At 43.7% G+C, this 25,690-nt stretch overlaps 1 protein-coding gene across 2 annotated transcripts in view; it reads left to right on the top strand.

The window, feature by feature from the left end:
- The window catches only part of SYNJ2BP (synaptojanin 2 binding protein), a 97,376-nt gene that overhangs the window by 7,081 nt on the left and 64,605 nt on the right, over nucleotides 1-25,690 (top strand). The window contains exon 4 of one of the 2 annotated variants that reach the window (XM_069784251.1): nucleotides 670-1,270. The exons of the other annotated variant lie outside the window; for it this stretch is intronic. Within the exon in view, the coding sequence (XP_069640352.1) occupies nucleotides 670-810 (141 nt within the window). The 3' untranslated portion in view covers nucleotides 811-1,270. Of the gene's footprint in view, nucleotides 1-669; nucleotides 1,271-25,690 lie in introns of those variants that run through there. 2 annotated transcript variants of the gene reach the window in all.

The following is a 25,690-nucleotide window of genomic DNA, read 5'->3' as shown; positions in this document are numbered from 1 at the left end:
AGTGGTGGACTTGGCAGTGTTAGGTTTATGGTTGGACTCAATGATCTTAAAGGTCTTTTCCAACCAAAATGAAATGTGGGCTGCTATAGTTTAAATATATTGGCACCATTTTGGATATAGAAAGAGAGGAATCCTTAATCCACTGGTATGATTTGACCACTCCTGGCTACTGTTGAAGTTGTCAAAAGAAATACTGATCAGCCTGAAGCATGCTGGTGGGTAGAGGTGGGCTAAGGCCCCTTTCCTACTCCCTTAGTAAAGGAGCAAATCTTCTGGACCAGTATACAGGGCAGGTAAGAAAACCAGAGAGAATTAGTGATGCCCTTTTCCTGGTAAAGACACCAGCAGATGGTGTGGTGGGAAGTGCATCAAGGAATGACTGGATATGTGTGTGTGTCATTGCTTCTGCTGTATGAGACATACCCTGCCTCCAGCTGTTCGAGTCCTAGTTTACAAAGTGGCAGAGAAACATGAGGGTGCCTGGTAGTGACTGGGTACCCTGCAGTAAAGCTCAGTCCATCCAAAGCTGTCCTACCCTCCTGTGTGTGGAGTGTACAGGTACCCGGGGAAACCATCTTGCACATCCTTACAGAACCACCTGGTCCTAACGCAGAACTGGGGGCTCTCCTGCGATGTGCTCTGACACAAATACTTTTTTTTTCCTTGTAGTTGCAGCCACAAAATGGCCCTGTGGGTCACCAAGGTGATGGAGAATCAGGTGGGCTTCCTCTAGCAGCCATTCTTGTGCCAGGCCTGGCGCTTGCTGCAGCAGCAGTCTGGATCTTGCTGAGGTATCGACAACGGATGTGAAGAGTTCACGTTTTGGATATCACTGCGTATTTTACACAGCTATGATGTAATTTAAAGATAGAGAATCAACGATCTTATCACAGACTGATGTCAAAAAGGATCATTGCCTATCATAAAGCTGCTGCTGATGTTCTTTATATATTGATTTTGTTGTAGGGTGAATGGAAGCAAAGAGGAAAAAGGCAAGGGAGATGACTGTGTTCATGTATAGAGTGGGATAGCTGTTTTTTTGACTAATCTGAGGAGGTTTTGCCATCAGCCCTATTTTGCACCATGAACTTTCAAACATACTTATGTAATCCGTGTTTTAAGATGTGACTTTTGGTTAAAGGGAGTAGGGGTTGGGGTGGTTTTAAATCAAAAACATTTACTAGAGGCTTTGCCTTGTTTCCACTGAATTTTTCTTGAAACCAATGATCCCTGTCTGAACCATGAATAAAGAGGAGCAATGTGGAGGGTATATTATTTTTTCTGTTGAATTTTTGTTGGTTGTTGCTAAATAAATGCCTTAAGAAAAATGTATAAAATCTAATCTGTGGTTTCACAGGTAAAATCATCAGTGTAGCTGCTGATTTAACAGTAATATGCAGTGTTGGTGAGGTATTCTACCAGTTCTGGAAAGACAGAAGATAGCCTGCTGCTAGAAAAAGACTTTGATTGTCAGAATGACTGTTCATTCTTGGGTCAGAGTTGTATGAGAAAGCTTTCCACAAAATGTTAGCATACCGGAGAGAGGCAGGCAGACAATCGAATCACAAGCATAAGCAGTGGCAAGAGATTTGGGCATGCTGAAGCTACAGAAGAGTCTTTAAATTAGTAATGAAGCAATAGTCCCTCCATCCGTCAAGTGGGTTGAAGTCTGCATCTCTCAGGTTAAAGGTCTGTTTTGGGGGTTGTTTTTTTGCATGGGGAATACTTTAGATGAAGTTCTCTGTAGCAGCTAACTTGCCGCCTGCAGTCAGAAAATCTTACGATGATTGAAAGGGACAAGTTGAGAGCAGGCTGGGATCATCCTGGCTATTGCTTGTTTGTGAAGACTGATGAGATGTTCAGGAGACAGACTGGCAGGTGTAAGCCAGGGTAAGGCTTAGCAAGTAAAACCAAAGGGAGAGACCCTTGCTCTGGAAAGCGTGTTGCTGAATTTACCTGCAGGGTCTCATCTTGCTGTGATTTGAATGGTTTTAAATGCCCCAGCTGACATGAGCTCTGTGGGATAAGACCTGTTTCTCTTGTCTCCAAGAAATCAATGTGTTTTGTTGTTTTTGCGAAAGAAAAGCAAAATGCATGGTCTTGTCTGTATGATGCCAAAAAAAAAAAAAAATCACATATGCAATATATGTATTCAGACAAAGAAAAACTGGTGTCTCGGTGCTTTACTTATCTCTATTTTTTATTATTCTAGCAGGATATTGCTGATAGGTTTGAAATTGTTGTGTGTTTGCTCAGGGCTGCGTTCCTGCCGTCTGCTGGAGATAGAAATGGTATGCTGTTATACACGACATTCCTAAATCACCACGGAGTTTCAGAGCACTTAGACCACATGAAATCTTGCTTTGGCCTATAAACTGCTCTAGCGTCAAGGGAAGAGGAAACAGGAGGAATTTTGCTCAATGTTTTTAGGGGACTTTGGGAACAGACTTGAGGTTTGGTGAACATATATTGGTGGTGGATGGCCTGGGCCAACGCATACAGTGACTTGCCTTGGCCTGCAAACCATTTATGCCTGATAGCAGAAGGGCTGCTGTTCAGACAGATCTTTGCAGATGCAGCATGAACCAGCTTGCTTGTCTGTGACCTGCTCTGAATATTTGGCTGTGGTGTCCACGTGGAGCACACAAGTGTGTTAAGATGGATGATTAGAAGTTGGTGCTGTTGTATCACAGCCATCAGAATAAAGATGCAGACAGTAAGACAAAGGTCTGTCTGGGACAAACCTCTTGATAGCCCTTGCCTGAGTCCAGTTTCTGGACTCCCAGGGGGAGTATGTGGGACAGGCTAGGAGGATGAGGATTTGCAGAAAGGAGTAGTTAGTTTTACTCATTTCCCATTGAAGTAAGCCGTGAAAGCAAAGCCTTTGGGGTTTTGGGGGGTTTGTTTGTTTTTTACCTTTCAGATTTGGGATTTTGATACTGTTCAGACATGATTGCCATCTGTGTTGTGGGCAGTTTATTACGGGGGGAGGGTTATATCCAATGCCCAGATAACAGATGTGGCTTACTGAGCAAGAAAAGGCCCTTCTGGTGCATAGTGTTCCTTTGGATTTCTTTTCACAATTACTGAATAATTTTAATACCACAGCATTAACTCAGTGGCTTTTCTAGAAGTCTGAACAGTAGTTTTTACTCAGAATTTAAACCATCCAGTCTAAGCCTCAGGAACACCTTTCTGTGTCTGCCACCATCAAACCAGTGCCTGAGGAGTACCAAACAATCCCTTTTCCAATCCCCAGCCACCTCTTGTCCCATTTATTGACAAAATCCTTGTGGAAAATACATCTCAACCCCAAACTCTCCTGTGAGCTGTGGCTCATATTACTTTCAGCAGCTGGGCTGTCTTACCTAAACTTTCTGTGTTTTCCAAAGTGTTTTCCACCATGTGGTTTCTGTAGCATTGAGTTTCATCTTTACACTGAATGCTGTATACTCATTTTCTGTCATTGCAGAAGAAATGAATTAAAAAAAAAATCTAATGAGGACAGCTTGTAAATGCAAGCAATCAGAAAAAGTTTTAGCTTTTGTTACAACTTAAATCTCTGGGTTTTGAAAAGAAGGTAAGTTGAAATCTTGAAGGCAAACATAAAAAGCATCCTAACTAATTTATACGTTTGGTTTTTTTAAGAACTCGTTTACCATTAATACTGAGGGCAGCTGAAACTCTTAAATCCCCGTGTTTCTCTCCCATTCTCATCTGTTCCCTCAACCTTATTGTGAACTTACTGACCTGCTGAAGCCTGGATTTTCATACCCATAGTTTAAAGACAAATCTGTCTAGTTTGACTTCCTGTATATTCTAGGCATTTGTGTCTCACAGAGTCTCCTGAATTGTACGTGCTAATAATACGTATTTGGTTTTGGCATAACAGTGAGAAAGAGCAGCCAGACTTGATCTGAAGATAGGAAGATGCACTACTTCTGGCACTTTTTAATTAAAACAAACTAGAAAGGAGTGTGTGGGAGGGAAAGGTGCCTTACTTTCAGTTTGCCTTTAGGTTCCAACAACTGGTTTGTTAGGTTGTTTGTGCTAGATTAGAGAGGCCTCTAATAATGGATAGTCCCTCCCTGTGAGGGGATTTGTATGTTGTAATTGCCTTACCTCTCACATTATTTTTAAGAAATGAAGCCAACTGAGCCCTTCAAGATTCTCAGTGTAAGATACTTTCTCTCTTGGAGTAGTTTCTGTGGCTTTCTGCAGCCTTTCTTGTGTTTCTGTATTGCTTTGTAAAATCCAGACACCCCAACCACGTGTGGAGTCTCACTACTGAGCATGGCAGTGCCATATACTAGGAATTTTCCGTATTGTTTTTATCCGCAAACGCTTAAATTTCTTCTGGTGAAGGTGCAGACATGTGGAAAGCAAATTTAAGCCAACTCCTAAGAGCTAGCTTTTCTTAAATAACTTTTACAAATCTCTTAGAAGTGGTATACAGCTTTCTCCTTCATTTGCTTTCTCAAGTGCCCTAAGGAATCTGTAAACCACAGAATAAACACCATTGCCACATGAGAGGTAAATTCTCTTAATTCCAGTTTGTAGATCAAAAGAGCAATCCCTTTTGGTCATTGTGTGACACTAGAAATGAGTGTTCGGTGCCTGTATATTCCGATTTCTAAATCCGTGTCCGTACCCGATGTGACCTGCATGGTGTGGGTGAAGGTGTCTGACTTTGCGTTTTGCTGAACGACTGCATCTCCTATTTGTATTGGCTGTGTGCACTGACAGGCCCAGATGACTCTCTGCCTTGTCTGCTGTATTATTTACCAGTCCACTATCTTTAGCAATACTGGTTTTGTCTTCTGCGAGATCATTGGTGAAAACAGAATGGAGTTTGGTACAGAGGCAGCTTCCCCCCGTGGTTAGGATTTTTCAGTAACTGTTGATATCTCCTGATTATTGGATTCTTTGTTTAACGGGTGCATTTTGATAGTGTATAGCATTGGTTTTGGTTTTTTTTTTTGTTAAATACACGTACCAGCATGTTGCGTAGTACTAAGTAGATCACATCTGAGTGGTCAGTAAACGTAATCTGTTCTCTTGCTGGCAGAAGCTGATACAGGGGTAATAATCAGGTCAGGTGAGCTTTATGAGCCAGTCTTCCTGCCATCCTCTTCCCGAATTTATTGATGTGGCGTTTACCTATGAAGTCATTTTCCTCTACTTGGGTTGAAGGAAAGAGCAGATAACTTACTAATGTGAGAGTGTCCCAGGGGCTGGGGGCCCAAGGGAAGGGTTATGTGGAGAAGTGCGAAGGAGGGCTTTGACTATACCCTTGTCCTCAGGGTGTTCCTCATGACTAGCTGTAGGCAGACTTGTGCTACATCCACACTGCTGTGCTTGGTACGTGTCCTCCCTGGAGCTCTGCTCTGTCTCTCCCCACGTGCAGCTGAGTGGGGACTCCAGGCCTTGAAGAAGGATCCATGTATGATGAGAACGTACGCTGGTTTAAATGAAGAGCAATGTTGTGCAGACTCAAACGGCTTTCCTTGTCTAATTTGAAAGCTTTTGTCCTTGCTGCTGCAGCTGTAACTGGTGGCAGGCAAACTTCACTGTGGAGTGAGCTGTATATCTCCTACCTGGCTGTCAAAACCAACTTCCTAGGCTGGCACTCTTAGTAAAGAAGAGTAACTGTGCTAAGTATGCAGGGTAATTATTCAAAGTGGCATGTGAACGATTGGAGATAATTTACCAAGCTTTCATGCTTGTGTTTATGTCCAAGTCTTCCTGCCATGTTTCCCCTTGGTAAAGTTCTCTTCCCTCTCATCCCTTTTCACCACCTGTCGGCAGCCTAGCATTTGTGCCTGGCTTGCATTTTTTACCGTGACACAAACGCAATTGTCATAGAAAAATTGCTGCTTGTGCTCTGTGTCAGCAGGTACTGATATCCATTAATTCAACTGTGTCCCCTTAGTTGCTCTGAACTAGCTGTCGGACTTGGTGTTAATTATTCTTTTCCTTTTCCCTCTGGAAAAGAACGTTGGCACTTAGTTCTGTGACTGCCCTCGTTCTGGCTGGTTTGTCAGGTGTTGGAGGACAGATCACGAGAACACCAAGCACGAGCGTGTTCTCCTCTGAGGTAGTGGAGGCTGTGCAGTTGGAGCAGTAAGAGGCTCTGATCAGCTCTGAACTGAGCCCAGAGAAGCCTTAGGAGCTTCACTCTGTGATGATGTGGACACTAAAAGCTCTTGCTGAGTATCAATATTTTAAGCAGGATGGTCCAGTCTCTACAGCACTAAGGGCTGGATTCCAGTTTTGGCAATGCCTCTGAAGACCTTTGTTGATGTCGTGAGAACTCCCAGCTCCAGGCCTGCCCTTTTTGCCCTTAACGATGTGTCTGTCTCACCTTTCCAAGTTCCTGACCGTGGTGGTCCTGGGAGGAAAGATGTTTCCAGTTGTTAGAGTGTGGCAGTCTACGTTAGACCTGTACCCCATCTCCTGCAGTGGGTTGGATGGGCAGGTTAGGCAGATCTCGGGGCTCACCAGCTAGATGACTATGTATCCACTAATTGGGAAAGTGCAGCAGAAGTACAATTTATGCTAAGCATGTCGTTCTTCTGCTGGGACAGAGTATTTCCAGAGAAGGAAGACAGACAGTTTAGCAAAGGCAAGCAGAGTTTTGGAAGGACAGTTGTACTTGTGCTTGAGAGCAGGGTTGTCTATATATCCATGGCTAACAACATGTCTGGGAAAAGTTTTGGGGGGAGAGTTAGAGTAGATGAGAAAAGAAGGGCTGAAGAAAACCTCTTTGTTCTTGTTCACAGTGAGTGTGTGAGGGAAGTGTGCTCCTAAGAAGGAAATGAGATTCAAAAGAAATAAAGGCTGAACCTGATTCAGTATGCTTGCATGGGGCAGGGGAGTGGGAAGTCGGGGAACACAGCTGGGGCCGGCTGATTTAAACACAGTGTTTTCTGGAATGGAGAAGTAGCAGTATAAGGTGTAAGCCATGCTGGTTTTTCCATCTTTGACACAGCCACCTGCTTCAGCTACTTTAGTCTAACTAGTAATAAGCACTTGATGAAGCATTAGAACTACTCTGGATGTTAATAACATTCATGCAAATAGACAAGAAGCTCTGTTTCCCTGAATCACTTCAAATTTTGAGTTCATAGATAGTTTTCAAGGTAGATTGCTGGCATTGATTGAAGGACGTCAAGCTGTTAAATAGGAAGTAGTCTGTGTTAGATGGTTCTGTGGTTATTTAACATTCATTAGTGCAGGAACATGCTTGGGTTCTTAAAGGTGTTTTTTTTTTTAAATCTAGAATGACTGAGATACTAGCAATCTGGTGTTAAAAGTTGTTAGCATGGGGATTCCCACGTGGAACTGGAGACTGCATGAAAGAAATTACTTGCTTAACTGGTGAAATACTTGCTGTCTCACTTAAGTACATAGGCTGTATGGGAGTCCAAATGCAACACATGAAATAATGGGGTCACAGTTACCCCAAATGATCTTTTGCATTCATTGCTCATCAGCATGTTTTAGTAAACTTCTAAATCACTGAACCAATAAAACATGGAAGGAAAGGAGATAAAAGAATTATAATATTTAGGGCTTCTTTCACTTCCTTCTTTCTAAATATAGCAAGTATAGTACAAAGTTTGGGAATATAGTTCAGAAATTTAATTTTGAAAGGTGAGTAGTAATCCATGATTATGTATATTATTTTTTTCTTTCATTGTGTAAATAATGCTCTTCAGAAGGGTTTCTAGTGAATTTAGAGAAGACTTTATGCAGCTCTGCTTATGCTCCTCCACAGACTGTTGTCAGCTGATGCACAAAAATGCATGCTGGTCACACACTCTAATGGCAAAGATAATACCTTTGGCTGTAAAGTGCTTTTATACAAGGGAAGTATTCAGGTATTCTTGGCTTTGCCATGCTGGTGTTGCATGGGAAGGGAGCAGAAATCAGGTAGGAAGTCAGGGCAGAAAAGGCAGAGAGGTCTTGCAGGAGCAGGGTAGGTATCAGCGGGACATATGGTAGAGATGCGGTCTGCTCGGCGTAGCAGTCCTCCTCTACACTGCGAGCTTCCCTGCAGAAACCAAGCTCCTTGGCCCCTTCAACCAAGTCCCTGCAGCAGTGTGGGGCTTCTGAGTCCCAGCTGAGCTGTCACACGCCACGTGGCTGAATTGCAGCAAGAGTGCCGCAAAAAGCCGGTTTGTCTGCCAGCCCAGCACTTGAAGATCACAGTTCTACAAAGAAGTTTCAGTCTTGAGTCCTTTTTCTTAAATTGCTTGAATCTTTTCCTTAGCAGTGGTACCAGCTTTGCCAGTTAACTATAAACCACCGAGGAAGTGTTGTGTATAGACATTGTCAAGGAATCTGATCAAACTTAACTTTCTTCTAATGGTAATTAAAAGGGAGTGTTTGAATCTGTACAGAAATTGTCCAGTGCAGTGGTTTATGGGCTCCGCTGCATTTCGCTCAGATGTTGAAACAGGACTTCAGATGTTTTTGTGTGAACAATTAGACGTGCTGGGATGAGGAGGAAAAAGCCTGCCCCATTCTGTATTCAAGTTCTCCCTGTCTGGCAAGCTTTAATTAATCTTTCCTTGAACTGCTGGTATGTCCCATTTTGGCTACTGAATTTGTTTGTAGTGTATAAATACTTATAAAAATCCTAAATGGAGGATGTAAGAGCACTGATCAGCTGAATGAGAACACGTGGTTCTGAAGCTGTGGTATGAAGCTGGAAAATAAACCCAAACACAATCCAGCACGCGGACTTCTGTGGTTGTGGTTAAAAAAAAAAAGCATAGTCAAAGTGCTGCTCCAGGGAAACCACTTTACTCTGCTACTGCCGTCTCTAAGCGCTATTTTAAATGCTAACGTCAGAACATGTATGCTGTTGTTCAGGGTGAACACTGCAGTATGGAGATGTGGGCTGGATGTGAAAGGCACTGATTATAAAAGATTGGCTGGAGAGGGATGAAGGTTTGGGTAACCCCGAGGACTCAACTGTTGTTGCTGAAGGACGAGGTTTGGGCCACCTTGTGCCACGGTTTGTGTGTGCCTCAGTCAGTGTCGTGTCGGTATCTGTGCTGATTCTTTGAGAAGCAGGCCCTATTTTCCCAAAATGCAGGCTTATTTTTGCATAAAGCCGACATGCCCTTGATTTTAAAGTGGTTCAGGTTAAAGGGATTTCCTCTCAATGGCTTCCCCTGACTGAAATAGGTTCTCACGGTCGTGATATTTAACATTTTAGAGGTGAGATTGTAGGCTGCCCTTTAATAGGGGCAACTGTTTCTGATTCAGAGCTTAACAACAGGGCATACAGAGGATGAACGTCTTGTGCTGAGAAAAGAAAAACAACGTTAGGCCAGTGTTCCCACCATGCTTCTCCTGGCAGTGGGGGCAGGTGGGAGGAGAAGGATGGCAGAGAGTTGTCCCTCTTGCTTGTCAAATGCTGATCTATTTTAAAAGCACCAGACTGGAAACCATTCTCTGTAACTTTGCTATGGCCTTCTAGTGATTTTTTTTCAATGCCTGAAATATATTGCTTTTTTGCTGGGCCATCAGCAAAACATATGTGACCTTTCTCCACCTAATTCTGAAAGTTTTCTGCCTGTCACCAGCTCCTCCATGCAGTGGAGGGAAACAAGAACTTTTTCAAGCCTGAAATGGAAACCACAAACTTGAGGCTAAATACAGGCCAATGCATTTTCTCTGAATTTAACTTTATTATGTTAATCAGATAGACAACTTGAGAGAGAAAACTGTTTTTTCCCTGTGCAGAAGAGATCTCTATTTGCCCTTACTGAAGGGCAGAGAGGTAATTATCACCTGTGGGACAGGGATGGGTTAGCAGGAGAGAAACCCTAGTGTGCCCCAAAGCTGTCCTCTTGAGATTCTGCTTCAGAGATGAATTTGAATTGCTTGACTTGCCTTTTAAAGGTATTCTGTACATCTCCTGTATGGATTAAATCGAAGGTGTTCAAAGTAGGATGCTTGTTTTGTGAAACCACACCTAGTGGTGGATTTCTGTCACTTAACAATTGCCCTGGTAAATTCTTTCTGATGCACATTATTTGTATGGTTTAGACCCCATGCTTTTCATGAGGGCACTTGATATACTTTCTATATGTGAACATATTTTTAAGTGTGTAGTAGAGCAGGGATGAAAAAAATGAAGTAATACTGTGTACACACAGAAATGACCCATCTATACAATCACTGCCTGTTGAAGATATAATCACTGAGCATTAGTGATTCATTAGCAATTCTCAGTTCATTGGTTCCCAAGATGGTGATATCAAATCAGTACAGTGTTCTTGGTTATGATCAGTGGCTCATCTAAATACACATGTTGATGGTTGTCATTTTATGGGGAAGGATCAGACAAATGTTCCTGCAAGTTGGGAAGCATGAATGCTAAGAAGAATGTGGAGCAAGGAAAACGAGGGATCAGTGTAAATGACATGTTGTTGCAGATGGTGAAAGAGATGAGTCAGACTCAGATGTGCTAATAGCTGTTATTGATGAAGGAACTCTTTCTCAAACAGTTGTTAGTATGGTTTAAGCTTATCATTTGGGCCTGTGTGTTTATCCCCAGGCTTTAACAACACAGACTGTTGAAGAGCTGTCGCTCATAGCCACTTGTTCACAGCTGCTTGCACACATGGCTGCATGGAGAGGGTCTCCAGCAAGATGATCCATGCCAGCATCAGTGACTGGCTGTATTGTTTTCCCTTGCCTAAGAGGATACTTGTCGATTATTGAAATAACCTTAAAAGAGCAGGAAGAGGGAAGAAGAATGGAGAGTTTTAATATTTTACCTGGCACATCTTCAGCTTTGCAAACCATAATAAGTGGCACATTAGAAGTGTCTAGTTATACACACTAGTTCTACAGACAGCTAAACTCTTTCAGGTAGCATCTTAAATAATGAGTCCTAGTTTTTTCTACTAGTTTCAGTACGTATTATGTTGATTATGATAGGTTCTTACCTTTATTATCAAGCTTCAAGTCAGCTAAAATTCCACACATGGAGAGATGCTTCAGGGTGCTGATGTGGCTGGCAATGTATCATTGAATGCAAAAGTTGTTCCAAAGAGAGAGCTCTGGTCCCTCCTCCTGCAGGTGAGCTCTGGGTAGAGGCTCTTATTTGCTTTGCTCCTCCATGAACTTCAGTTTTACCTCTTCTCTCACCACTCAAATTTACCAGGAGGAAAAGTAAGACTTTCTGCTTACAGTTCTCCAGATTCCTCCCTGTGCCTTTTTGGAACATCATACAGTGTTTTCTACGCTCCTGTCCTCTGGAACAGGAGCTGATCTTAAGAGATAGTATGATTTTTGATTGAGATGCCAAAGGAAAGCTGCACTAACTCTCTAGGGCCTTTGCTGGTGTTTTGCAGGTCAGAAGAGCGCCAACCCAAAAGACTCCCTCTGGAAGGCACTATGTTTCTTTTTAAGTGACTATTCTGGGCAGCTCTCAGTGCTCAGCTCATCAAAAAGTCACTGACTGGATTTTTGTGACTCCCATAAGCTCTAAAATTGTATAGAAGTCAGAGCCAACCCTTTGCAGATGGCAGCACCCAGAGAGATTCAGGAAGGAGTGATCCAATAACATTGCAGTGAAGCAAGTGGAAGAGCTCCCAACAGGGAGTGCTTTGTCTTCTGGGACAATTTAATAAAGCTACAGTGCCCCTATAGTGTTGGGGGAGTAATACATGCATCCCTTAGAAGTAGTTATCTCATTTCTGCGGAGAACCAAGTAATTAGTGGTGTTCTAACACCTCCTTTCCATTTCCAGGTTGTTCCACTCTTGTATCTTGTTCAGAATCTGAGATCACTTAAGAATATTGGCAGATAAGGTTCTTTTATCCACAAAATGCCCTCTCCTTTCCCTGTCTTTATCCTTCCCTCTTTCAAACATCAACAGTTATGGCAACAGGAAGGTTGGAGGCAAATAAGCAGCTGGCAGTCTTCCTAATGGGCAGAAACACAGGCTGGAGTCTCTCCTGAATTCAACAGCACAGTGGTGAAACTGCAGTAGCGTTGCTAACAGTGGCACAGAGTGCATTTTGAGCTTGCAGGGTAGCTGGATTTAAGGAGGTGAGATATTGCTCATGCTAAACCTTCTACCAGAGCTGAACAACACGATGCATACAAATGCAGAAAATGTGGTCTAAGGTTTTAAAATGGCTTTCCTTATTTATTTATTTATTTTCCAGAACAAAATGGTAAAAGGTGGTCTGGGTTACAAAACTAGGAGTGAAAGGGCTGCTTAGTTGCTGATTCTGGATTACTTCAAGACAAAAAAAAGAGGGTCACTGTGGTTGCCTCTCTTGTCTGGCTTTAATGCAATGCCTTTCTCTTAGCCTAGCAAGTTTTCCACAAATGAGAGTGAGTGGGGGCACGGGGGAAATGTAGGCTTGAAAACTATGGAATTAGATACTAGTGTTCCAGGGTTTAATTTCCAATATACTTGTATCTAATCCCTCCTGCTGTTGGTGTCTTTTGTTGGACCCTCACTCTGCAGACTGTCTTTCTGACATACTATATTATGCTTCAAACCATTCTTTTTTCGTCTGCTGAGAGTTTCCTTCGCTTAGACTGTTCCCAGTTATAGGATAAAAAAAGATATTTTATCAATCAATATGCCAATAAGGTGAAAATATTTGCTAACTGTTACCTTTATTTGGCCCTAGATTTAAATTGTGCATATCTACCAGATCTAATGGGACAGATTCATTCTTGATGTGATTGAAAGGCTGACTACGTCCTTAGTTATCTGTGAATGGAGGTGAATACTCCAAATTTCAGATCTCGGTCCTACTTTCCTGGACTTTAAAGAAATTTTGATTGGAGTTTCAATCCAAACTCTGTTGCTTGGCTTTATCTGCCTACTTCTTTGAAATGAATCCGGAGTTGAAACACCCTCCACACTTCAGGGTGGTTCAAATTTGAGTTTCAAGGATGGGCAGGATCAGGAGGAAGGGAGGAGGGAAGCCAGTGGGGTTCCCTAATTACTAGTATTGTTTTAATTAAGTGGAATAGAGCTACATGAGTTTGATAATCTGAGTTCCTCTTTAGAATATTGCTATTAGGAGATATCTGCACTGGAAGTAGTTCTTTCTCATAGCACCACAGTTGTGTGAGAGCCATTTTATCCTGTCATTTTTAATGAAAGTTAAACCAGGAGTGATAGTATTTGAAGGCTGTCACTTCTGGCTGACAGCTACTTCATCTCCATTTTCATGCACTCAGCTTTATGTTTATAAGCATCCCCTGCAAAGGTACAGCTTAAATATATGGACTTCTGCGTGCCTGTGCTATATATGGACTACCTACAAAATCCATTTGTCTGAGAACTATTCAAAAGTCAATGTTTAGATGTGCAAGCTATGAGAGTGTGTGTCTGTGTCTGCGTTTGGTGACAGACTTTGGATGTAATCCTGAAATACCTCCCAGGTTGCAGCTATAAACACAACTGGTGGAAGCACTAGTGGGTAAGGCCAGCTCAGCATGTGTCAAGTTATATGGTGGCATGTGTCAATAAAGCAGCTCTTCTACCCTCACTACTATTTTTAGTGCTGGGCCATCCCAGAATACTGCAGCTGCTGCTGCCTGCACTGAGATGCTAAGGGCTTTACTTTGGCCCCTGTTAGCTTCTGCTCCTGGGATCTCTTAATCCTCCCCTGTGATGGAGTGGCCATCCCATGCCAGTCCTGCAGATGACACCCGGCGCCCCTGGGTTTTGGTACCCAGCTATCTAGAAGCAGAGCAGAAGGAATCGGAGCCTTCGGAGCACTCCGGGGTTGGAAGGGCAGAGGAAACGGAGACTGGGGCTGCCTGGACCCGCGTGCCAGTGAAATTTGACTGAAGGGACGTTCTGCAGCGCTCAGAGCAAGCTGTCACTGGGCTCCAGGTTTTCAGGACGTGAAAAGGAATTGCAGTCTTTACGAGCTCTTCTAAAAAGTGCAGTAGTGGTGCTCCCTTGCAGCCTGTGAGTCAAAGCCTCGCGGGAAGCACGTTTGCAGCTTGGGGATCAGCAGAGGCACTGACGGGGATCACCGCTGTAGCGGTGTGTGCACAGTGATGCAGTCTGTGTTGCACGACAGAGGGGCTGTTGCCCAGGGCCTAATTCTGTCCTGCCTCCCAGAATCATGGCCGCATCCAGCCTCTGCTACTGTCTTTAAGCAGCGTGGTGAGTTCAGCTAGGCTAAGTGGGCATCAGCCAGTGGGCACATGCTGAAAACTGCAAGAAAGCCCAGCAGCAGGGAGCATAGGGGCATTCTTTCTTCTTTTTTGGGGGGGAATCATTTGCAATTCCTTTTTAAGAGCATTATTTTACAGGGGCATTTAAGCTTCAGCGACCAGAGACTTGGCACCACAAGATGTTCTCATCGCTGTCCGAGAGGCCCTCAGCACCCTGCAGAATTGGGCTGTACCTCACCACCCACATTTAGACTGGCACACGGGCTCTTCCTTTTTCCCTTCCACCTTGCGTTGCTCTCTGAGTGTGGTAAGACATTTCCTCTTTCCCCTGTGCCATGATGCCCGGACCTGTGAAATTGCTGCTGTTTCTTAGCACTAAAGTCTGTTCTGCTCCCTGTGTTTTTTGGGTCTGCTTTTGCTTCTAAACTCAGTGGGACTGCTGTCCAGAGTTTCAATATATTAGGAGAGGGACATTGTTTTTAAAAAGCAAAGCAAACATGAATTCTGAGCAGCAAAGCATTTTTAAGGTGTAATTCATTTTATGTCAGAGTGCTTTTGAGCTGTATATAAAATAAACAAAAATCCTAAAAAAAATCCTTCAGCTACACAAAGCAAAACAAACTTGGCACATTAAATAATGTGTTAATAAGCATCTATAAAATAAGATGATGGTTTCAATCTGATTTATTTTTCAGTCCAGTGGAGACAGCTGATGAATCATACATGCTTATGGCACTTGTGAATTGTAAGTCTCCTCACGACTGAAGGTAAATGTCAAAGACACCATGTGTTAGAACAAGATATTTTGCTTGGCAGGTATAGCTTATTAGGAAATAGGCTTCTGTTATATACATACACACTCTACATTGCTCAATTGAGTGTATCGGTTCCTTGAGCACCCATCCTGTAGCTGTCTTGTATGGTTGAATACCTCCTCCTCATTTAGGTAAATAGCATTTTCTTTGGTAGTGGAGAAGGGAGAGGGTATGATCACTGAAATCCTTTCTCTTTGGTGCTCTTCTAGTAAGCAATAAGCAGAACACATCTGTCAGCTGTGCGGTTCGGAGGCACAACGTGAGCTGGGTTAGAACTGAGTTGCCAGAAGGCAAAACGTTTGTGGCCGTGTCCTCTGCTCTTGCTGAATTTGACTTCCTACCTGAGCAGGAGCCGGTTTCTGCTGTCAGTGCTCAGAGCTCTGGCTTGGCCTTTTTCCAGCAAACAGAAGAGGCTTCAGACATTCAGGCTGAGCAAAGGACATCTGATGCAAAGGTTTTATCTCCTGACCTTCTGGGGCTTCTCGGAGAGAGGCAAAAGCTTTCCTAGAGGACCTGGCTCTGAAATGCCTCCCTGGAGGTTTTTCACATCTGGTCTTTTTTAGCTTCTCACTGCTATCAACACAGAGATTATTCTGGGGATAAATCCAACAGCCCTGGTGCTGACTTTTGAGAGAGGAGCAGAGAGAAGTGCCCCCCCGCCCCCTTTTGGGCAGCCACAGTTGCAGTCTGCAAACTTTGCTCGAACGCGAGCGCTGCTCTTACCAGGCAGTGTCTGTGTGAATGTGAGCCGGTCAAAGGGGAAATGGGAAGATGATGGAAAACAGCATCATGCTCGCAGCACTGCTAGTGGAGCACCCTCCAGAGAGTGTGCTGTATCCACCAGAAACACAGCACAGAATGTTTCTTGCTTGAGCCTATGCATTTTCTCCCTTCACCTGAGAAACTAGTGTAACTCAATGAGATTGGGAGACTCCAGGTACGTGGACCATCATAACTCTAAGACCTGCGATTTGCTGGTCTGATTTGCATATCTAAAAAGACCTCATACATGAAAGTCTCCTTACTGCTAGTAGTGAGTTTCATAGATGGAAAATTCAGGTGTTCTGAGTTGTTGCAGGTGTATCTTGAGAGAAACATAGCTGAACTGGTGCAAAGCATAGTGTTGACTGTCCCTCAGCTGCTGGTGTCAGGATACATTTCCAGGTTGGATGAGTTTAACGGAGTGGCAGGGACAGAGGATGCCACTAAGCAGATTTTAAGAAATTTCCTTTAAACCAACGTTTTTTGGAATCTAGCATCTGAATCTCTCTTCTCATACCACGTACAGGAGATGTTATTAGCAGAGAGATTTCAAAAGCAATGCAGTTCAATATAACGGAAAACACCTGACCTGTATCTGATTCCATTTGGGATCTCAGTAACAGCTGCAAAGGAGGCCAAGCTGAATTCCATCAGCATAGCGAGATCTCATGAGCCCCTTTGGAGTATGCCCAGAATACAAAATACAGCTGAGCCCCTTGCGTTTATTAGCATGACAGCTCCCTGAGTGGGAGAGAGAGGATGTGTATATGTGTGACTTGGTGGCTAAAGGTGGAGTTCTGCTGCTTAAATTTCTAAGGATGAATTCGTTGAGGCCTTGATGCTTGATGAGGCTGGGATGCTTTTAAGCTGGGGAAGGAGAAAGGTTGAGCGCCTGCTGGGATTCCATTTTGCAAGTGGTTCCTTTCTTTATAATGACAGGAGTTGTTCTGCTGCAATGTGTTTTTAGTAAAAACTGGCTTTTTCATCCAAAAGGCTAGAGTGGTTTTTTTTCAGGAAACATTGATTTCCCACTCAGTCTCAGTGGGATTTATCAAAAGAAGCAAATTCCCTTCTTCTCCATTGTCCATAGAGGGACTCTGGGGAGCGGGTAAAGGGATTTTAGCAAAGTGAGAATAATAATGCACTGAACTCTTGTCAAAAGTTAAGGTTTTTATATGTATGTGAATCTATGGGTACATACGAACGTATACCCATGGGCATACATATTTAATGAAACCCTGAGCACTTTGTGGAAAAATGTCCATGGCAATATTTTCAGTTTCATCAGACTTTCCTCTTCAATTCTAATAATCCAGGTTCCTTTGGGGATTGTCAGTCTGCACCTGTGACTTTACCCTTCAGTTGGCTTCAGTCTCTATCTTGGATCAAACCCATTCATTGTCTAGACCCCTTCTCCTTTGTTCTCTGATGATGTGTTGGGCCTATAGTCTCTGCATCCTTGTGTGCTAAAATTGGTACAGTCTCTGGCATCCCAGAGGGGCCTCCAGAGCATTACAGATGGTCATTCTGGGGCAGGACGGGGAGGCCTGATGGAACTCAAATAATGTGCTTCTCCTTCATTACCCTCCACCCACCCAGTTCAACACAGCAGATCGTCCTATTGTATCTTCTTTCTCTCTTTCTCTCTTTCTCTGCCTGTTTAGGCTGTACCCTTGGCTTAGTCACTCCATAGCGTCAGGAGCATGCCCGTGTGTTACAGCAGAGCCTTGCATGGCTTAGCTCTGCTGCTTTGGCACTGGGAGAACTGTCTCTGCTTTCTCACCCAGAAAGCAACATTTCCCCTTGGTAGAAAGACATGAATTGCTCTCTTTGTTGGTTCCCACTTAAAGAGTTGTGTCCCAGGCTGGTGTGTCTGCAAGCCAGGGCTCTCTGCTGGTAGTGCTAAGGTGGCAGAGTTCTCATCTGCTGCTTCAGCACACCTTAGCCAGCAAAGGATTTGTGCTGGTCTTTACTGCCTGCCAGCCGTTTTCATCTGTCCTATTTAGTGGTGAGCAGGAAATTATACAGGACGCACCATTTGGGTCTATGTATCCCATAAGGATTTATTTTCATGAAGAATAGAGGTGGTATTGCTGCAGTGCTATAACTGAGCTTTTTAGCTGTTGAAGAATACCAGAAGCAGTTGCCATTTCCACAGCTACTGTGACATGTTTTGGCTTCTAGATCTGCAAGGACTGCCCATTCAACTCAATTGATTTGCAACTCGATTTATTTTCCCACCATTTTTTAATCACCTCTAAAAAGAAAACCAAGTTCTACCAGCAGCCAGATCAGTTCCCTGCCCTTCATCAAATAATAAATAACAAGAACTAACTGGAGTTCTTGGTGGAAATCAGGAGAAAGGTTGGGAACAGACCAGAAGCTAAGCCTGGTGTTTCTCGCCTCTGAAAATGTGAGACACAAGCGTTTTGAGACTCAGCTAGGACGGGTTCAAAAAGGGTCAGTTTTCAGCTGCTGCCTCCCCCTTTTTCCCTCCCCTTCCCCTTTTCTCATCAGCTTCTCTGTAAATCATCTCCCTCTTCTGGCTCTTCCAGGACTACAGAAGCAGAGGGGCTGCCCTCTGTCCTTGCAGAGGAGCTGTGAGATCTGTCCCATGCCACCGTGAGCTCCCTGGCCAGGATTTCCTCTTGGACTCAAAGATGACTTCTGTGGCAAGAGGAACCTGGGAGGAAAATGGATAAGACTAGAAAACAGAAGAACTGAAGGATATCGTCTTGTCCTGTTGGTGAGAAAGGACAGTGGTGCTCATTGCAGGGTAGGTGTGATATGTAGAGGCTGTTTCTTCCTGCACCCTTCTTACCCCAGGACTCTGTTACAGACCCTGTGGGAGCCACATCAGCCTGTCTCCTACTCAGCAAATTCTGCCCAGGAAGAGGGTTTTGCTCATCTCCTTTTCTCCTGCCACAGCACTGTCACTTTTTTCTGCCATTCCCCACATCTGGTTCACGAGTTCAGGAATTAGAAAGTGCTGGTCTGCGAATTCACAGCCCCCTGGTAGGAGAAAGGGAGAGGGCTAGGGCAGGGTGTGTGCGTGTGGGGGAGTTAAGACCCTTCTGCTCTGGTAAGTCCACAGCCATATGAAGTACACGAGTGCAGCCTGGGTATCTTTGGAGCCTTAGTGTAAGGACAACCATTTTGTCTCTTAAGTGCAACGATGTTAAGGTTTTGCTATATATTCTGGAGTGCTGGTGTCACCGCAGCAAAAGTGCGTGTGAAATCAAGGTAGTGGATATAGTGTGCTTTAAGGATCACAGCGTTATCCTATTGGAACAGGTGAAAGAGTAGATGGCATAATTTAAGGCCCCAGGTTCTTTAGACAAGATCTATTGAAAGGCACAATCCTCATATCATTGTAAGGCATGTCATAATCTTAGACTTAACACATGACAATCAAAATGTAAGTCATAAAGCATGGAAGAAAAATTACACTGTACAAGTAGGAGTGTCGCATTTGAGAAGCTGGAAGACCTTGCTCTCTCTCAATCTACTGTTGTCCTCCCAAGTGCTGTGTCTTGTACTTACCCTGCCTCTGTTAGAATACTGCTAAGGGTGTATTTTGTTTTTCAATAAGGAGTCATTTTCTAAGTAATAATCATGCAGGAGCTTTTATTCTAGAAATGCCTGTCCTTCAAACTAACATCTTCACTGTAATTCAGAGCTGGAGATCCTTCCTTGCAGTTATTTTATACATGAGAATTATTGTTGTTATAGAAGGTGACAGTGATTATTGCTGTGCAAAGACTCAAGTAAGGGCAAGGCAGGCACTATGTATTTTTTCAAGACACGCAGAAAGATAAATTAAATCTCTTTGTGGAATAAAATAACAGGAGATAGTGGGAGTGATCAACAGGCAGTAGACCCCAAGATGGGGCCTGAGCAAGGCTAAAGCATGTGGTCTGGGAGCGTTGGAAAATGCACAGAACCACAGATGCATGCGCGTGTGTGCGTGGGGAGGTATGAGACTGAGAGAGAAGGTGTCAGGAATGACGCTGATGGAGCAAGGCACAGTGTTCACTGGGAGGTGCAAGCCTGCTATAGGTTTTTGCTTTGTTGGTGAAAATAGGACCTTGCGTATATTTTTGTGGGTCAGCAGGACTGTACCTGCATAACACCTTTACTGATATAATTTTTTCCTAATACGAACGTAGATAGGCCTCCGACACTGGCATACTGCTTAGGCAGAGTAGGCAACACAGGAAGAATGATGCTATTTTTTTTTTTAATTTTATTATTTTATTTTTAACTTTATTTCAGGGCTTTAACCAGAAAGAAGCAGGTATCACTGTCTCTATTAGGCTAGGTTATGGCTGTAGGTGGGAATGTGCGCGCTTTAGTGTTCGTGACACCTACAGTGAGGAACTGGCAGAACAGGCAAACTCTGATATATGTCTGAAGCAATATTGACATTTTTATATACTTACTCAATTACTTCAAGCAAAGTTATGAGGATGAGCAGTACTCTTCAGGAAAAGTGGGCTCCTATTGACTACTCATTTCAGGACTGACCTTGCAAAATTATATACTTAGGCCTGTTGCCTTCAATTTTTCAGTGATTGAGGGTTGAAGAAATCTATATTAGCCATGAAGCTTGTTGATAAGATCACCAAATTCACTTAATTAATTCCTATAATAATAAGCTAGTCCATTAGCCTGCAGTGCCACCTAGCCTCCTCATCCTTTGGAGAGCAGAAAGTATGGCATGAATATTTAGAAAGATAAAAACTACTTGGAAAAAATTCATGTAGTGATCTTTTTTCCCCTTTGTTTAAAGATACAGTAATTCAATCTCATCAGAAGATTTTCATCAGCAGTCTGAAAATTGTTGCTCTGGGATCAGCCAGTGGGGGAAAAACCAGGGGAGAACTAGAGATTATTTTTCTTCCAAATGTTAGTTCCTTGTTCAATGCAAGTATTACTCATAATTTCTAAGGTCTGAGCTTGGTAAGGAAGCAGCCAAGCTGGTGCATGCCTATTAAATATTTTAACAGTCTGATTCATCTCAAAGTGATTCAGAGACTATTGATAGTAGTCCTGTCAGGAGTTGCCATCTCTGTCGTGAAGTTGGAGCGGTTAGTGACATACCACTAGTGCTTTGTGGCATTTCATAGCATTCATGAGGTAGAAGTATGTGGGGAAATGAAGGCAGCAAATGGAGTTCTTCTGGGATGCTGGTATTAACATCTCTGCTACCTGAAGGAGTCACGCAGAATTGGCTTCCATCCCTGGGTGGGTGCCAGGGCAGACTGCTGAGGGGAAAATTGGCCCTGGGAAAGGGGAACCAAGGCTCTGCTGCCTACCCTGCCCATGCGTGCCTTGGGGAGCCAGCGCTGCTGCTTTCCCGTTCCTCCTCCTTCCCTGATTCTTTGGTGAGAGGAAGTTGGGGTACTTGGGTTTGGACAGTAGTTACTGCAGGATAGCTGTTTGGCTGTGTTTCTTGGGGAGCCACGGTCCCGGAATTGGAGGAAGAGACTGAGACATTAGCAAGGATGCAGGGCGGAAACAGCATCCCAAAATCAGGCTGGAGGCAGGAGGTTAGCAAAGGGTAACAAACATGTCCTTACATCCATGAACTCCGCCAACTTTGCAAGAGGCCTTTGTGCCTCTCCCAGCCTCTCTGCCCTCCCTGCCCGTTGAACCTTCTCCATCATTGTTGCAAGACAGAGTTGTTTTTTCCTCACCCTTTGGGTGGCTGGGTTCACATTTTTTGCTTGCTGTTCAGATGACGATCTGCTTCTGTGTTACAGGATTGTTAATAAGTGATGGGGAAAATAAATTCAAGTAATTCATTTCTGACCAATACACTTCCAAGACATCTGTGATAGCTTCTGCCTTCCTAAATAACAAATGTATTTAATCTGAAGCTTTGGGTTTCGGTAGCTCTGTAGAAACAACACACAGCTTTTTGCTTTGGCAACATTAACCAGAATATCCCTGCATTTAGACTTGAAAGAGATGAGCACATAGGTCCTTTGTGAAAGACTGCAAATTGTGACTAAACCTGGGGCCGCTCTCATGGCATCAACAAAAATAAGCAGAAAATGGAAAATGTGCACTGCCACAGGCTGCGTTTGTGCAGTGGGCTCTTTCGATTTCTTTGCCATTGCCAAGTAAGACCTCAAACTAAGCTGAAATGTGGGTGGGATGGGACTCTGTTACTGGTTTTCTTTGGTATGGATTTCAGCTTATGTTATAGCAGTATTCAAAAACACTGGTAGCCAGATTATGCCCTGTGTACCAGAGCAGGCTTATGAAAATTATAGGATGGGAGGAGTGAGGGGGAAAAAAAAATATCTATTGAGTTCCATCTCCAAATCCTGCTAGATTTTCTTCTTCATCAGCAGACGTTCCTTCACTGTTTGATGATATTTTTATATATGAACGCTTTTGTTTGAGAAGGCACTGCAGTGGGTTTTTGGCTTGACTAAATAAAGAGTCTGAGTAGTGTACACATGTCTAATGGTTAGCCACAGCCTGTTTGCTCATACAGATTATGTGTGAGGGCCTGTTACAACCCTCCGGCTATGTCTTACAGAATATATTAGGTTAAACAAAACCCATCCCTAAGCCGTTAAAGCTGTAAAATGCTATCCACATTCAGAGATCAAATGAATCAACTGAAGCCGTACCCTCTTGTTCTGAGGGAATGAGCTGCCCACTGTCTGTGTCTAACCAAACAAAGGATGAGAAACTCCTGGGGAGTTGGAGAGCTATTGTCTTTGCTTAGGCATAGATAGATATAGCTCACTCATTAAAATTAAGGGAGGGTTTTGAGTGACAAGGGTTAAAACTAGTAAAAAAAATGAACTAACTAAAGTTGGCATGGCGGTACCTATAGGTGGTGCTGGTCAGTAGAGCACAGTAGTCTTGAACCTATCAGAAGGGACTTGTGGATGCACCTGCCTTCAGATGTGGTGTTTGGTGTGTTACTCTAGAAGCTAAAAGGTTCCTTGTGTTGTCTGGATGCTGTAATAGCCCCAGAGAATCGCAGCATGCTGTTGTATCTGCTGGCTAATCATCCAATGTGAACGGCAAGTAAAATAAAAAAAGGGAATTAAGTATTCTGAAAAAAAAACCCCCAACCACAGTGATTTGTAAAGAAATTAATACAATCAAAGACAGTGAAGCACTTGTAATTACTGACCACTGTTACCAAGCTGTAAGACTAGCTTGCAAGTTGCATTTTACCCTACTTTTCACATACAATTAAAAAACTCAATGGAAAAGTTAAAAATTAGGACCAGTTTTGAGACAGCTTTCAATATTTTTGTGATTTCTTAATTTCCTTTCTGTTCAGATTCTATGAAAGGACTGCAAAGAGAGGCTTAGGTATAGGATAAGGAATACCTAGATTCTGTGAATAAGTTGTGATGCGTATATGCATCTCTCTAATCAATATCCTGTACCACTAGCTTTGATAACTTTTCTAGAATGACTGGAATGCAGCTACGATGCAGCTGCAGAGTATGATACTTAGCTTGACTGAAAAAGAGACCTACTACCTGGGCATCTAATGCCTGGACGCTAATCAATAGGCATCTTGAGGGTACTGGAACAGCGTAGCTTAGTAGCTAGGGAACGTGTGAAGGAGCACCCATCTCCTTTTCTGTGGATTGTCTTCACCCAATGTTAAATGCATAAATTGCTTTGGGAACAAGCCCAAGGCTCTTGCATCCTTTGCTGTGTGGTGAGCAGGAAGGATGTAAGGTGCCTACACCAGCTCTGTAATCTGAAGGTTTGGGTGCTGTCCTTGAGGAAGTGAGCTTTAAATCTGCAGAACTAAGAGAGCCCAGGTTTCCAGTTCCCTGTAATCTACCTAACAGGTGATTATACAAAAAGCAGTCAGTGGCCCCAGCAGTGTGTTTTTGAAGGAGCTTGGCTGTTTCTTCAGGATTCTGTATTCAGCTGCCAACATGTGGTAGGAGGGATCAGAGCACATCAGGCAGACCAAGTTATCTGGGGGTACTATGTGCCACCATGCTGATTTTCTGGGTCTCGGTCGACTGCAACAGGAGTAGAGAACGACAGTGCCTTGGTTGGGGTAGTTTGGGGCATGCTCAGCAGGGGGACAAAGATTGTCCTGGTCCAAGAGGGAGGCAGCTTAGACACATTCAGGGTTAAGCAGCATCTGGCTTTTTGGATTACAGCTTATGATATCAGTTCCTATCTCCTTCTTTACAAGTGTGGCGTTGCACCTTGCTTCAGTTCTCTTCAGTCGCGAGTGTACAGCAGATTGGCTGTTTGGCTGAAGTCTGGCCACTTTGCTTCCCCATACCTCTATGACACAGGGTTGATGATGTATCTTTTCTCTTGCCATTCACCTGTACCATCTCTTTAAATGGCCATCTTTCATTAAGTGGGTGCGGTTGCCTCCTATGTGTTCATACAGTGTCCAGTAACATGGGTCCCTGCTCCCCCCTGCAGCTTCTAAACATTATTATAACATAATGCAAATAAATAATCTGAAGATGTTGCTGATGGAAAAACCCTCTGAAACTAAACTTGCTTAGCTCCTCAGATACACAACACAAATTACTGTTAACTGTGGGTAACAGTGGCTGCTCTTAAGCATTATTGTTTGTGCCGTGATTTATAATAACAATAATAATAACAACAGCTACTTGCCTAATCCTTAGCATCAGAATGAACACGTTCAGCATTTTCATCCCACTTTCCAGGTTGAAAGTCTCTATGTACATTGCTCGGCTATCAGTTGACCGTGTTGCTGTATGTAAACAGAGGTGATAAGAGTCTTATAGTCCCCTGGGGCCTGCCCTTGGCCCAGGAGCACCATTTCAGCCCAGCCTGGGGCCGTAAGTCTCCACCCCAGCAATGGCTGCCCCAGTGACGTAGGTAGGACGCTGGTCTCCAGCTCTGCACTGCTGGGCCTGACCCATGGACTGACATCCTGGCTTGACTTTAGACCTGCCTTATCCTTATGAACTTGCCTGATGATCTGGACTCTTGGCTGAATGTGGTGGCCATCTCCAGGCCTGCCCCGTGCACCTTGCTCATGGGCTGTGGGATGGGGCCCTGGATAGTGAAGTCCTTGCCCTGCCAGCCATGTTACTGAACTCAGGTCCCCATCCCTTTAGGAGCTGCCAGCCTTTGTTGCTCCCTGACAAACAATTAAGTTGGAAAGCGTAGCTGCAATGAGAAGGGAGACGAATGCAAAATCAAGAGTGACTCGATGAAGAATTCAATGTAAATATTAACTTTGTTTCCCCCAGCTACTAACAGGCACCTAGCTTCCAGCTACAGATCCCCACAGTCTTGGATAAAATCTTTTAAATAGTTGAAATCATCCAATTTGACTGTTATTCTTTCTCTTTGTGGTGCAATCTGAAGTTAAATATTTCACATATTGCCTTACATGGGGCAAAGCACAACCCCTCTGCTATTGCTGGCATCCTGTGCTGATTTTCTCTCTCCATTCTTTCCCAGATCCCACACTCAAGTCAGACCAGAATCAGTCAGCTCCTTGGTGTATGCAAGTGTCTCGGGTACACATGAGATAAAACTCTTTTGATCAAAATACTTCCTCTGACACTCCTGCAATAGGGCTACAAAGCTCCAGCACCTACCCAGGAGGTGATTTATTGTTGTAGATGGAAGAACGGCAATGCAACTCTATGTTCTCAAATACTATCCTGGTTTCGGCTGGGATGGAGTTAATTGTCTTCCTAGTCGCTGGTACAGTGCTATGTTTTTGAGCTAGGTATGTGAAGAACGTTGATAACACACTGATGTTTCCAGTTGTTGCTAAGTAATATTTAGTCTAAAGTCAAGGATTTTTCAGCTTCTCATGCCCAGCCAGCAAGAAGGCTGGAGGGACACAAGAAGTTGGGAGAGGACACAGCCAGGGCAGCTGACCCAAACTGGCCAAAGGGGTATTCCATACTATGTGGCGT

This window comes from Haliaeetus albicilla, chromosome 5, assembly GCF_947461875.1.
Source record: "Haliaeetus albicilla chromosome 5, bHalAlb1.1, whole genome shotgun sequence".
Lineage (NCBI taxonomy): Eukaryota > Metazoa > Chordata > Aves > Accipitriformes > Accipitridae > Haliaeetus > Haliaeetus albicilla.
The sequence above is the reverse complement of the archived record's forward strand: the minus strand, read 5'-3'. Positions and strand labels throughout refer to the sequence as shown.